The 13,981-nt window shown below is 38.3% G+C and overlaps 2 protein-coding genes across 2 annotated transcripts in view; both read left to right on the forward strand.

The window, feature by feature from the left end:
• Nucleotides 1-1,732: 1,732 nt before the first annotated feature.
• Nucleotides 1,733-4,748, forward strand: myl7 (myosin, light chain 7, regulatory). The gene is made up of 7 exons (XM_083553540.1): nt 1,733-1,890; nt 2,111-2,209; nt 2,318-2,393; nt 2,786-2,890; nt 3,096-3,174; nt 3,281-3,329; nt 4,311-4,748. Exons 1-7 carry the CDS (start codon nt 1,888-1,890, stop codon nt 4,413-4,415), a joined length of 516 nt encoding a protein of 171 aa, XP_083409666.1. The 5' UTR covers nt 1,733-1,887; the 3' UTR covers nt 4,416-4,748.
• An 809-nt stretch (nt 4,749-5,557) lies between these two features.
• tbc1d10aa (TBC1 domain family, member 10Aa) overlaps nt 5,558-13,981 on the forward strand; it is a 21,265-nt gene continuing 12,841 nt past the window's right edge. Inside the window, exons 1-2 of the mRNA XM_083554143.1 lie at nt 5,558-5,766; nt 7,374-7,663. Of these exons, the coding sequence (XP_083410269.1) occupies nt 7,479-7,663 (185 nt within the window). The 5' untranslated portion in view covers nt 5,558-5,766; nt 7,374-7,478. The remainder of the gene's footprint in view (nt 5,767-7,373; nt 7,664-13,981) is intronic.

Raw genomic sequence — 13,981 nt, forward strand, 5'->3', positions numbered from 1 at the left:
GACATTACAAGCCAGTTGACATGGACTTACTTGTAAAACCTTATAGATACCCATTAGTTTCTTGTTTGGTGGGGATGACGATTTATGACCATTTTCCTCTAACCTTTTATTATTTCATACAATTCTTTTCATTTTTGGTCAATCTGGTCTCAATCACCAAGCAAAGCCTGCTCTCCAACCCCAGACCTTCATCTCCAACCTTGCATCTTTTTCATGAGAAAGAATTCGCAGAGTTCGAGAGTTTTGATCCAGTCCCCTTTGTGAATGTCCCCGTGTACTCTGAGGGAAGTGCACATTAGTGCTTGTCCTTACAGAGTGATCGGAGAAGACCTAAAAATAAGGTGGAATTTGGGAACCAATACTAAATATTACCCATTTGTAAACCAATAAAAGTGTATTTTATTGGTCGGGTAACAGAAAGTCACTCCGTATAGGGTCAAGTTAAGGTGGTTTAACAAACCAAGGCCAGCCTTCACATTCCAACACTAGATTGCTGAGATTATCTCGGTTCCACATGTCACTGTTATCCGGATGTGTCTCTGTTATGTACTTTGTTATCCATATGTTTCTCTGGATAACCATAGTAGGGTTTATTCTAGCAACATGTTTGTCAATTCCCTCTGCTGAACCAATACTTATATACTTAGTCTTCCAGAGCAAATCCTATTTTTAGCTTTTATACTTAGGCTTCTGTAATGTGTCAGAACCACCAACTCAGTGGAGTAGAGCAGAGACTCTGAACTATAACATCAGTAAAGAAACAACAATCACACCTTTTTTTTTTTTTATTATTGTCTATGTCAGGGTAAAATCTCACACCAGCACTATTTAACTCTTCATATATAATACAGTATAGTGTAGTGTGAGAGAAAGAGAATATGACATTACTATAAAGCCTCAAATATGACACAGGTGAATGTTTATAGTATCTTGTATTGGATCCAATAAGGGTAATAAAGGGGATTTGTTATGGTATAAGAAGGCAACTTTGTCATGCTTAGTATTGAATAAGTTACTTAGAGTTAAGCTGTTATGGAAAAGATTGTTATGCAGCCTGGTATGAAATAGAGTTACTGTTTCCAGCCTTGTGATAATTATTTTCTAGTCACAGCACTTTACATGCTCGATTATTTCTCTTAAAACCAATATATTTTCCAACCACAACCATTTTTTCATTTATCATTGACCACTGGGCATTTTAAAACGTTTTTAGTTACATCAGCCTCTTTTGATGTTTTTTTTTTATAATTAATAAGAAAAAATACAGCTTGGTATGTTGCAGAGAAACCGGAAAGCATCCTAGAAGTGTGTTTTCTCTCCTACTTTCCTGTGGCCAAAAAAAAAAAAAAAAAAAGACTGTGTTGATACTGGAGACGCGCTCCAATAATGTGAAATATTCATCTCTTTACATTAGACTTTACAATATCAAGAATATCAAATCCTCAGATTATACGAGTTCCTGTAAACAACTTCAAATAATAAAGCAATAATGTTTAGAAGCCGCTGTTGATTTGCAATATAAATATGTAAGAAAGAATCAGTGACTTCTGGCCAATTCGGTTTGAGCATCTAAGAGCACTGAGGTGTAAATATAACAATTGCAAAAAATTTTATTATTCGTAATGTACATACTACCTCTATTTATCACGCTTTCTCTCTCTCATCCCAACCTCCAGATCTCAGGAATCCAACTACTTACCCCCTTATCAGTGCTCCTGTTTTAGGGCCCTCTAACTGTCCTTTTTAGGGGGCAAAGACAGCCAATGCATTCTTTTTATAAAGAGCTTAGTGATAAGGTGAGCTATACATAAAGCCACTATCAGCTCCCACTGACCCGGACACACACACACACACACTCTCAAAGAGAGCCACAAGAAGCCAGCAACCATGGTGAGTAAGCACCATTTTCACTTACACTACATTAGCATATAATGTAGAATCAAACGGTAATATTTCTGAATCGATGACGGCAAAAATATGAGAGCAATGAGAGAAAAATTGTATTTAAAAAAAAATATTTTGTCTTTTTATAAACTACTGTTCACTAAATCAATGGTAAACAGAATCTGAATGGTATTCGGGATTTACATAATTGATTTCCGTCACACAGGCCAGTAAGAAAACAGCTGCGAAGCGGAAGAACACCCAGCGGGCCTCCTCAAACGTTTTTTCAATGTTTGAGCAATCACAAATTCAGGAGTTCAAAGAGGTGATGCATATTTACCGTATTACCATATTTAACTATCCTATATTGCATGTTATTTAAATTGCGGCGTGCAATTCATGTGTACAAACATACGCACTCGTTCATTTACAGGCTTTTGGCTGCATTGATCAGGACCGAGATGGCGTGATTAAGAAATCAGACCTGAAGGAAACGTATGCACAATTAGGTATGATTACACAGATTTTAGATTTTTGTCTTTTCACTGAGTGATAAATTCATATTTGAAAAAGCTACTCAAATTGTGGTACTGTAAAAAAAAATTTTGAACAAAGAAATAATTTGGACAATCAATTTTTTTTTTTTTTTTTTTACCAAAACACAAAAACACTTAACTTTGAACCCCAAGAATAACAGAAAGTGGCTGAATGTTTGAACTTTGTTATGCACATTTGAAGGTTCTGGCATTTGGATTTTTAATTAGCTCTTGATGTGTCAAAATTACTGGGTACACTTTTAAGTGTATTGAAAAAGTTCAACACGCAACATATATGTTGTATAATCATGTGGCATGCCGGTTTAGCCTCTTTGTATCTCATTTGTTTTCTCTCACCTTATTAGGAAAACTGAATATAAGTGACGAGGAACTGGATGCCATGTTGGCTGAGGGTAAAGGGCCAATCAACTTTACTGTCTTCCTGGCTCTCTTTGGAGAAAAACTCAATGGTATGGACGTCAAAAAATAAAAGATCATCCTAGAGTGAAAACAGAAGCTGGTGTTAATGTAAATGGCATTTAAATACGATGACCGGCCTTGCTGTTATACGTGATGAATGCTTTTAATGGAGATCATTTTAAAGGTCGGATTATATTGGTATATAATTGACCATTAGGACTCATTTAAACACAGTTTTCCATTCCTCATGTACAGGTACCGACCCAGAAGACACCATTCTCAATGCATTCAAACTGTTCGACCCCGATGGCACTGGATTTGTCAAGAAGGATGAGTAAGTGTGCAAAAGAAACCATGGACATTTTGTTTTCTACTGAAGAAACTTTTTTGATTCTGGATAAAGTATTAAGGTTTTTGAAGCATTGTTTCCTTCATTTTAGGTTCAAAAGGCTTCTAATGAACCAGGCAGACAAGTTCACAGCAGAAGAGGTTTGCTTGCTCTCGTGGTTTCATTGCAGAACTTTCGAGCAACAAATTGTGTGAATTTATTGAGTTTTGGATCAATAGTGAAATGCATATATTTAACTTTTAAGTGGTTCAAGCTACAAGAATTCTACAAGCAGTGATGATATGTGAGCATAATGCTGGTTAGTGGCTAAGGAAAACCACCTGACTAGCAGAAAACCATTACACGAATGTAAACAGGGAGTCGAACTGAAATTAGACAAAACCCAAATTAACAGTATTGTTTCTCGCAGATTTACTCTGAAAACACTGATTATGGCTCGTGAACGTGTGCATGCGTCAGCACATTGTGGGCCGTTTTCACAAGGTAGCTTGTTTGCTAATTGCTTGCTTTTTTCCACCCATTATTTAAAGAACTGTATGATTTTAATCCTGTTAATGTTGTGAGATTTGCATAATAAACTCAATTATTATTAACTCAACTTTTGCCACATGATAATGATGAACTTTATTAAGTCAAACCATTAGATTAAGTTCAGCTGCAAGTCTTTCTTGGAAATCTGGTGGCTGATTTTGTTTCATAAAACTTAATACAGCAAGTATGCTAGCATTAATGCTACGTGGGTCCAAAAAGCTGCTGTAATATGGTGTTTTCAGAGCATATCTGAGGGAAAAGTGCACATGTCTAACAAATTTGCCTTGTTTACACTGTCGCTATGATGTTACAAGGTATAATTTGAGACATCTGAGATGCCGGTGGTCAGTGCTTAAGTCAGTGGTAGCTAGCTAAACATGCTTGATGCCCTGGTTGCCTAGCACCTTTAACTTGCAATGACAAACGTCTTTGCCTTTTTAGGCCAAAAGTCATGGTTTACATGATAAACAGTCAAAACTAGAGCTTAGGTATATTGTCGAGTGTTTGGAGAGACACGCAGTGGAGCATCTGAATGATTGTTGAAGCCATTTTAATTAAGATTTAAATGCTATGTTCATCTTCATGTCTAGGTGGAGCAGGCTTTTTCCTTAGCCCCGATTGACGTGTCCGGGAATATTGACTACAAATCTCTGTGTTACATTATCACCCATGGCGATGAGAAGGAAGAATCGTAAATACGAAAAAAAAAAAAAAACATACCTCAATCAGGCTCAACACTGTATTGAATACAATACTATGAGTTTGGTGTGTGTGTGTGTGTGTGTGTGTGTGTGTGTGTGTGTGTGTGTGTGTGTGTGTGTGTATGTGAGAGAGAGACGGTTTGTGGGAAAGAATGGTGTTAATTTCATTAATGATGTTCAACATTAAAAGAATGTTTCCAAATTCTGACACCAGATTACATACAAGATTTCTTCCTGTACTAAAAAGAGCAAGAGAGAAAACTTGATTATGATGGAAGTCTAAGGGCAGTTGTTGTTGTCTGTCAATAAACCTTTATGCAAAACACATATTCTTGTGTTCTTTCTTGAGTCCTTATAATGGATATGAATGTCTATTCCAGAATAAATAACTTCGGGTTTTAGCTTATTCAACAACCGTTAGTTCGGATCCACTAATCTGTCGGTCAAGCTGCTTATATTTAGCATTTCACTGTGTGTATCGAATTCACTTGCATGTGTTTGACTCTTCCTAGTTCGAAATGTCTAATACAGCAGTATTAGTGGCATCATGAGCAGTGGTGGATGAAGTTCCCTCTTGAGTCTGGTTCCCCTCAAAGTTTTTTTCCTTATGCCGTCTCAGGGAGTTTTTCCTTGCCACAGTAACCACTGACTTGCTCATCAGAGACAAATTTACATATAAAGAACATCTTATTCATTCTTTATCATATCATTATAAAGCAAATGATGAAGATTTCCACTAGATGGCAGCACTTGACCACTGAATCAATTCAGCTTTCAGCAATCAACAGTGTAATTTCTTATTATTAGTATCATTTTTATACCTACTATTTTATTATTTATATTCTTACTATTTAAATATACACTATATTACAACAACAACAACAAAAATCCAATCCTCCACCCAGTTCAATGCATTAAAGCAAGCGACAAAGCAATGCGCGTGCGCAGATCTGTCAAATTCTCGCGTATTTCTTGGTACGTTTCACAGCCACATTCCGAAGGCCCCGCCTTCCTCTTCCTCGCGCGTTAACGCTCCCTCAGCGTCCAATTGGCGTCTTGTTAGAAGGGCTGGGTGTTCATTAACCAATCAGTACTCAGAATTTGTGCTCGAAATAGCCAATCCTGGAGAAGGAGGAGGGATATTACATAATGTGGGTGGTAAGAAAAGAAGTCTTGTGATTATATATTACGAATATGACACTTCGGGAGTATGGTCTTTTAATAGAAGGAGTTTTGGGATTTATTTTGTTCTGACTAAAAGGACATAAAAGTGGATTGTGGCGTCGCAGAGCAACTTTTTTTTTTGTTTGTTTTTTTGTGTGTGTCTCTGAGTGTTTGTTTGGAGGTGAGGAATTGTTGTTATAGTTGAATGAAGCTAGTTAGCAGGCTAAGTTCTCGATAGAGTTAGCTCGCTAGCTCGAGTCGTGCGTTTGGATATTAATAACGTTAGATTGGATTTGATATATGGAGAAATGATGCTTTATGAATATTTAGAGTGATATTTAAGAAATATATATGTATACACGTGTAGCTGTCTAATAAACCCTCATTAGCTAGTTACAGTGAATGACACGTCGCTATGCTAAAATGTTTTGACGTCCAATCTAAAAGACTTCAACTGTTGTTGTTTAGTATTAAACTTTATATAAATTTTTAACTTATTACCAATAATTTTACGAGATTTTATCTACACAGTACCAGTAAAGAGTTTGGACAGTCCTTCTTCTTTTTCACTGGTTTATTTTTCTTTATTATTATTTTCAACTTTGGACGTAAACAACATCTAAACTATAAAATAAAAAAAACAACGTCTGAAGTTGTGTATTGAACAAAAACATATTCATCTGGAATATTTTTGATTCGGACAGCTTCGATGACAGCTTCGCACAACTCGAATGAAGTTCCCAGAAATGTTGAGTGCTTGTTGGCTGCTTTTCCTTTGCTCTCCCTTCCAACTCGTTTCAAACCATCTGAACTGGGTTTAGATTGGGTGATTTTTGAAACACAGGTCATCAGATGCAGCACTCCGTCATGGACAAATTGCTGTTACGTAACCTCGAGGTGTGTTTGGGGAAGTTGTCCTGTTTATGGTCCCAAACCAAATTGGACTGCATTTCGGTGCAAAATGCTGTGGTAGCCATGCTGGTTCAAGTGGGCCTTCAATTTTGATTAAATCACCAACAGTGTTACCAGCAAAGCATCCCCCACACTATATCACCTCCTCCTCCATGCTTCACAGCGGGAACCACATGTTCAGGAACCGTCTGTATACAGTCTGTACATCCGACAAAGACACGGTGGTTACAAGCGAACGTCTCAAATTTGAACTTCTCAGACCATAGGACAGTTTTCCACCGATCCACGTTTACATTTATGAGTCTCTTATCAATGGTCACTACATTGGAAATTTAGGATACCATCAACCCTAAACTTTGGAGGAATTATAGCACACTTTTTTCTTTTTTTTTAAGACATAAAGCAAACAGCGAAAATAAATGCTAGTTCATGTGCTTCAGGAAGAGGTGGGACTTTGCTGGTCATTTAAATATATGCAGTGACTCAGATGTTCGGACATCTAGGGGAAGTGCATTCCACCACCTCGGTGCCAGAACAGAAAAGAGTCTTGATGTCTACCTTTTACCCTGAGGAATGGTGGGACGATTCGAGCTTGATCTGATGTCCATTCCTTGCATTTCTTGGTTTCTTTGCCGCATTTCGACCGAAAGTCCTGTTTTACGGGGTCTCCTGAACAGTGGATGTTGAAATATGTCCTCCACTGTAACTCTGGGAAGCATTAATGTATAAATATACAGTAAAAAAAGTTTTTGTAAATAAGTAAAAACAAAAAAAATGCAATTTCATTGTTACTGTTTTTTTTTTCTCTCTCTCTCTCTCTCTCTCTCTCTCTCTCTCTCTCTCTCTCTCTCTCTCTCTCTCTCCCCCTCTCCATAGTTACATGTGCGAGCTTCAGACATCAGCCATGTTTCTGTACTCGTAGCATCCTGGGCTTTTCAATTTACTCAAAAACGTTGATGGCTTAAACCCTCAAACTTCACGATGGCTGATGTTGAGAATGGCGATCAGATGTCGGACACGATGAGTGTGCGGACGGTGGGCAGTCATTTCGGAGACGATGGAGAAAGCTCGTTCGGCTCAGACTCCGAACTCAACGGATCTCCACCGTTCGGGGAGACCGACAAGTACGGCTTTATCGGAGGAGCGCAGAAGTATTCGGCCGAATCGTGAGTATAACGCGTCACCTGGAGGCTTTGATTTGAATAGTGACAAATATCAGCCCAATATGGGTTTCGCAATCAAATCTTCTGATACGATTACACCTTGAATCCATAAGCTGTCCAGAATATTAGGTAAGAAGTCGGAGTCTAATGGCTTGTTTGGAAAAAATTCCTTTTTGTTCTTCGTTTTCAGGGCATGCAAATTTCAGCACACAATTCCAATGAGCCCCAGCATGCATCGTTTAAGCATCAGCATGATCTGGTTGAGCACCGATTAGGGTTTGTTCAGCTCTAACACTGTGTAGTTTAGATTTAGTTCATTATGTTCAGCTCTGCCATGAGTTTAGTTTAGATTTAGTCACTAGAACTCCTACAATGGACCCCATATCCGCTGTTCTTCAACAGCTGCACTTGGCTTCCTGTTCAACAGCGCATTGAATATAAAAGCCTGCTTTTCCTTTTATAAGGGTTTACATAACCCAGTCCTTCTTCCTATTCATCTGACCTACTTCTAACTTATACTCCTTCTCAAACGCTTAGGTCAGCGTCCTCATCCCACTTTGTTCTTCCTCATATTCGTTTGGCAACTATGGGATCTCGAGCTTTAAGCTACACTGCCCCATACCTGTGAACTTTACTTCCTGTTGATATCCCCAGCACTAACTCTGTCTCTATTTTTAAAATCTGTTTTAGAAACGCATCTTCTCAGGCTGGCATTTCATCCACGTTGTATTTGCACGTCTTATTGGTTGGGTAGCGTCTCATTATTTTTAACTGTTATTTTTAGTTTTGGTTTTTTATTGTATGTAAAGTGTCATTGAGTGTTATGTAATGCGCCTATTAATAAAATGTTTTATTATTTAGTTCAGATTTAGATTTTGTTCATCTTAGACATGACTCAGTTCCGATTTAATTTAGTTTAGCTCTGACACAATTTAGTTCCGATTTTTATTTAGTTTAGCGCCGACACAATGGAGTTCAGATTTAGAATTGGTCCAGCTTCGAAATGATTTAGTTCAGCTCCGACTCGTTTTGGATTAGATTTAGTTTAGCTATGACCTGATTTAGTATAGAATTAGGTGTAGTTCAGATTTAGATTTAGTTCAGCTCAGACATGATTTAGTCCAGCTTTAACTCTATTTGTTTCAGCACCCTGACATGATTTGATTCAGCTCTGACTCGATTTGGTTTAGATTCAGTTCAGCTCCAACTTGATTTGGTTTAGATTTAGTTCAGCACTCAGATGTGATTTGGTTCAGCTCTAAATCGATTTGGTTTATATTTAGTTCCGCTCCGAGTCGATTTGGTTTAGATTTAGTTCTGCTCCGACTCGATTTGGTTTGGATTTAGTTCTGCTCCGACTCGATTTGGTTTGGATTTAGTTCTGCTCCGACTCGATTTGGTTTGGATTTAGTTCTGCTCCGACTCGATTTGGTTTGGATTTAGTTCTGCTCCGACTCGATTTGGTTTAGATTTAGTTCTGCTCCGACTCGATTTGGTTTAGATTTAGTTCTGCTCCGACTCGATTTGGTTTAGATTTAGTTCAGCACTCAGATGTGATTTGGTTCAGCTCTAAATCGATTTGGTTTATATTTAGTTCTGCTCCGACTCGATTTGGTTTGGATTTAGTTCTGCTCCGACTCGATTTGGTTTGGATTTAGTTCTGCTCCGACTCGATTTGGTTTAGATTTAGTTCTGCTCCGACTCGATTTGGTTTGGATTTAGTTCTGCTCCGACTCGATTTGGTTTGGATTTAGTTCTGCTCCGACTCGATTTGGTTTGGATTTAGTTCTGCTCCGACTCGATTTGGTTTGGTACATTGTGATTTGATGTAGCATATTTTAACTGGCGTTCAATTTGACTTGAAATATGTTTGTTTTCTTTCCTGTACGATGTCAGGTGGTTCCTAACACACTGCAGACTCACTTGTCTCTCTGTGTCCTTATTTAACAGTCTTGATAGAGCTATGAGTGTATGTGTTTGTGGTGTTGTCAATGTTTTTTATAGCCGTTTTGCATGTCTGGCATAATTTCCAAAGTTTTTATTTAATGTTTTAAGACTTTTTTTATAACAATATTGTTCCCAGAGCTGTGAGTTTTGGCCGACTGTTCCTATCACGCATTCTCAACATAAGACACGTCACCTGATTGGAATGTCAAATTCGTTTCATTACCGATCCAAATTTTAAGCCAGTATCAATCCTAGGTTTATTTACTACATCTAGACTTAATCCCGGTTTGGGCTGGATTAGATTTACAAACTGACCTGGTGTCATTATGATCGGCACTCATGTAGAAAAGGTAATAAATTTTAATCTCAAACTCAGTGTCGTGTAAAAATGAATTGAGATTCCACTCTGTTACTTTTCAAACCAACACAAATGGAGCCCGTTCTTCTCTTTGCTTTCATTTCATTAGCAAACTATCAGGAACTCGCAGGTTCTGCGTCCTTCTTGTCTAATTACATTTCCTTTCCCTTTTTGTCCAGCTCAGCTTGGATACAATTCCAATCTGACTTTCAATTTTTTTTTTTTTTCATTTTAGTTTAGTTAGTAAATTGTAAAGACTTTGAAATCCATTGAAAGACGCTTATACTGTATATAGACGGATGTCTGATGTGTCTGTGTGAGAAAACTGATTCGAGTTTTCTTTGCTTCTTGTTTGCTTCATTTTTTCCCCCTCATTGGCTTTGAATGTTGGCGGAGACGGCATCGCGATAAGCGCGCATGTTGCTCTGGATCGCACTTGACGTACGTTTCGTCTTCCTTATCAGTGACTGAGAAGTCAAGCAAGCGGAGCAAGAATTAGCCGAGCTTGATTAGATACGCTGTCTCGAAAAGGAGTTTTGTTACAGCACGCTTTATAAATGATTATAAGCACAGGACGGTGTGGTCTGGAGGGAGAACTGGAGGAAAGACAAACATAAACATGCCGTTGTTTACAGATTGCAGTCATGCAGTCAATGATAAGTGCGGCAAGACCCAGGAGACTAACTACCCATTCTTTTTCTCTCTACGAGCCGGATGTTGTGTTTACGCCTGCCGTCTGAGCGCAGGCCACTAACTAGCTGCTGACCGCTTGGGCATTTGGTGTCGATTGAGAGGGGACGAGCACCAGGGGTATTTCCACTGCTCGGGTCACGTGCGAGGTTATTACACGTGCTATTACAGCTTATTTTACCAGCTGCGATTACATCAAAACTATAATAGCAGCTCCAGCTAGTCTGCCTCCTTTTTTTAATACGTACATGGGAAGATTAGAATCTAATCCAAGATAAGGGCTGTGTCTCAATCCACTCTGGTGCTCCTCAGGTCTCTGTGAAAGAGTTTAATGTGTAAAATATGACATTTTTGATTAGTGACATGTGTTTCTGTCATGGCACCTCAGGCTGGATTGTAGGCTTGCTATTGGATTGTTGGGTTGTTCGTTTCAAATATTTAGTATATCAATATTGAGTTATATAAAATAATACATTTGTAGAGATCAGTTGAGAGCATTATTTACATTTGGTGCCATCAGTTCTGGAAAGCGTATTTTTCCTGGGAGCAAATGTTTTGGTGGAAGGACGCACCAATTAGGTGGGTACAACATTTGAATTTATCTATCCATGTTTATGACAAAATATGACTGACAGGAGGGACATCTGGACGCAACAACCAATCCAGGAAAGATTATTCTTAATAGGTGATAATTGCTTTTTAACTGCAGTAACATTCACTAACCAGAAACCTGGAAGCAAAAGTCCCTCACAGGAAATCTTCTCTATGAAAATCTTTTTTATTTAACTACACAAATCGCTGATACTGGAGATTCCTTCCATAACGTTAACAAAAAGTCACCCACTCATAGAAAACCTCGCAATTATTATAGCTTTTTTTTTTGTCAAATAACAGCATGTTAAATTTCGTTTATTAGATTATATGTTGGAAATTTGTGTCTAACAGTTTGGTGGTTAGTCGGGTCGAGCCTGTTTTCGGGTTAAGATGTATCCGCTACCTAAAAAACGACTGCGTGACATCTCACTAAAGCAGCATTATAGCAGTTGTTAAATTCCCGAACACGCCCTCACGGCCTGACGATGACCATTCAGACATTTCAGGAAGTCAAGAGGAAAATCTGTTATGTTCTTCAAAACAGATGATCGTGATACCTCACATGGTTCGGCCTCACCCTAGGAGAAGGAAAAACGTTGTGCCAAGTGTGTCAGTAATAAATGAAATAATAAAACAAGTGGAGCTATAATGGGATCTTGGCTGTAGCCGAGTGATACAGGCCGTCATATGCCTTTCTGGGCAGGAACTCAAATGCTCAGCCTTAATAAAAAACATTTATTTGACTTGTTAATTTTTTTCCTTGTGGAAAATGGTATTACCTTTGGATGAATGGGTAGAGATGGAGCTTCTTGGTACCGTTTGGCACTTTTTGGTACTCTTATTGGTTGCAATATCAGTATGAGTAAACGCCAAGTTTAGAATGATGAAGTCTGGAGTTACATATGTGCTCTGGAGGAGTGTCAAATAGCTGATTGTGGGCGAGTGGCTCTGCACTGTGCTGAGTAGACACCCGGCTTCCTGTTTGCTCAGGGCGCTCTGATGCCCTGAGGTCAAACACACACACACACACACACACAAACACACACACACACACACACACACACACAAATATTCAGTGCCTGCATAAAAACAGGAGCAAATCTCGGGTTCAAAACCCATCTCGACTTTCCCAACATTTATTACCTGCTTGAATTTTCTTGGCAGCATTTGCTGGGGAGGAACAGGAAACTTTCTTTCCCTTTTTTTTTGACTAAAAAAACTAAAACAAAGAATTAGTCAGAATCAACCAAAAAAGGAAGTGTGAGTTTCATATCACATTTTGTGATGATATTTGTGTTCTGGTTAGTGCTTTTGTACCTTTTTACCAGTACCTTTTGAATAAGGAAAGTGATTTGACTGAGGTGTGTGGAGTGAAGAGCGGAATCTGGAAACATCGAGTTATTTATGGATCTTGAGACACATGCATTTTCCTTTTGTTTCTATGCAACAGTTAAAAAGCAAAAACACACACGAGTTGGACAGTGAATGAGTGGAACAGAGTTTTGTGGCCAGTCTAATTTGTACATTTCGGGCTCTAACGGAAGATCTTATGTAAGAAGAACAGGAGAGATGATGTTAGAAGACTGCCTCAATGCCCCCCCCCCCCCCCCCCCCCCAGCAACCCCCCATAGTCAAACATGGAGGTGGAAGCTTAGTGGTTTGGGGTTGTTTTGGAGCAGAGAAGGTTGGAGATTTATTCCGGAATGTGAAAGGAATCCCGATGACAAACATGGCTCCCATTTCATACTTTAACACCATGCCCAACATCACCATATAACAAGACAATGAGCTGAAGTGTAAGTCCAAACGTTTTTGTTTAGAGAGCAAACGGATGTCTGGAGTGGTCTCTAGCATAGATTGGCCTGTCCAGTCACCGTTGCTGAATCCTATTGAACTGCTCTGGGATGAACTGGATCACAAGGTCAAAAATAACTAGTGAGAAACACCTTTGACCAGTTGTACAAGAGGAATTGCAAAGTATTTAGGATGAATGTTTGGAGAAACTAATTGTCCAGCTGTTATTAATGCTAAGGAAGGATCTTTAATGAAAATAAAGTGGCCTGTGCGCTACACTCCCATACTACTGCTGAAACAGCATTAATATAGAAACGTATCACAAACGTACACGCCTAGACGTAAGATTTCCTGAGGCTTTCTGACTTCTTGTTTTCTACTTGGAACTCTTTCTTATGGGAACCCAGTCTTAGAAGATTTTAAATAAAATTACTTTTTTTTTTTTTCCTACCAAAGTTGTGTTTATTGTCGGATGTTTCGCTTTTGCACTTACGATGTTGAAGTGGTTTACAGGTAAGGGACACTAATAGCTCCCAGTTTAGTACTGAGAGATCAGGAAGTGCTGCAGTTTGTAGCATAAAGGTAAAATTGTTTAAGAAATATGTCTTCAAATGTGCAAATTGCAAGTCTGCTCTAAAACTCGTAAGTTTAGTGACGTATTCAATTCATCATACGCATCATTTAATGATCTTTTTTTTTGTAATACTTGTCAGTTACTGTGTTTGTTATTGACTATGCATATCTCCTAATGATGTAAGAGCTGTAAACACTGTCAAATAATACTGTTGTATACAGTATTTTGTATTAAGTAATAAAAAAAATAATAAAAATTAATAAAAAAAAAAATTTATCCAGTGCGCTTCTTGTAGACCCTCCTCCCTTTTTTTTTTTTTTTTTTTTTTTTTTTTCTTTCCTCTCCTCGACTCCGAACAAATTTC

Source organism: Silurus aristotelis (assembly GCF_946808225.1).
Source record: "Silurus aristotelis genome assembly, chromosome: 11".
Taxonomy (NCBI): domain Eukaryota; kingdom Metazoa; phylum Chordata; class Actinopteri; order Siluriformes; family Siluridae; genus Silurus; species Silurus aristotelis.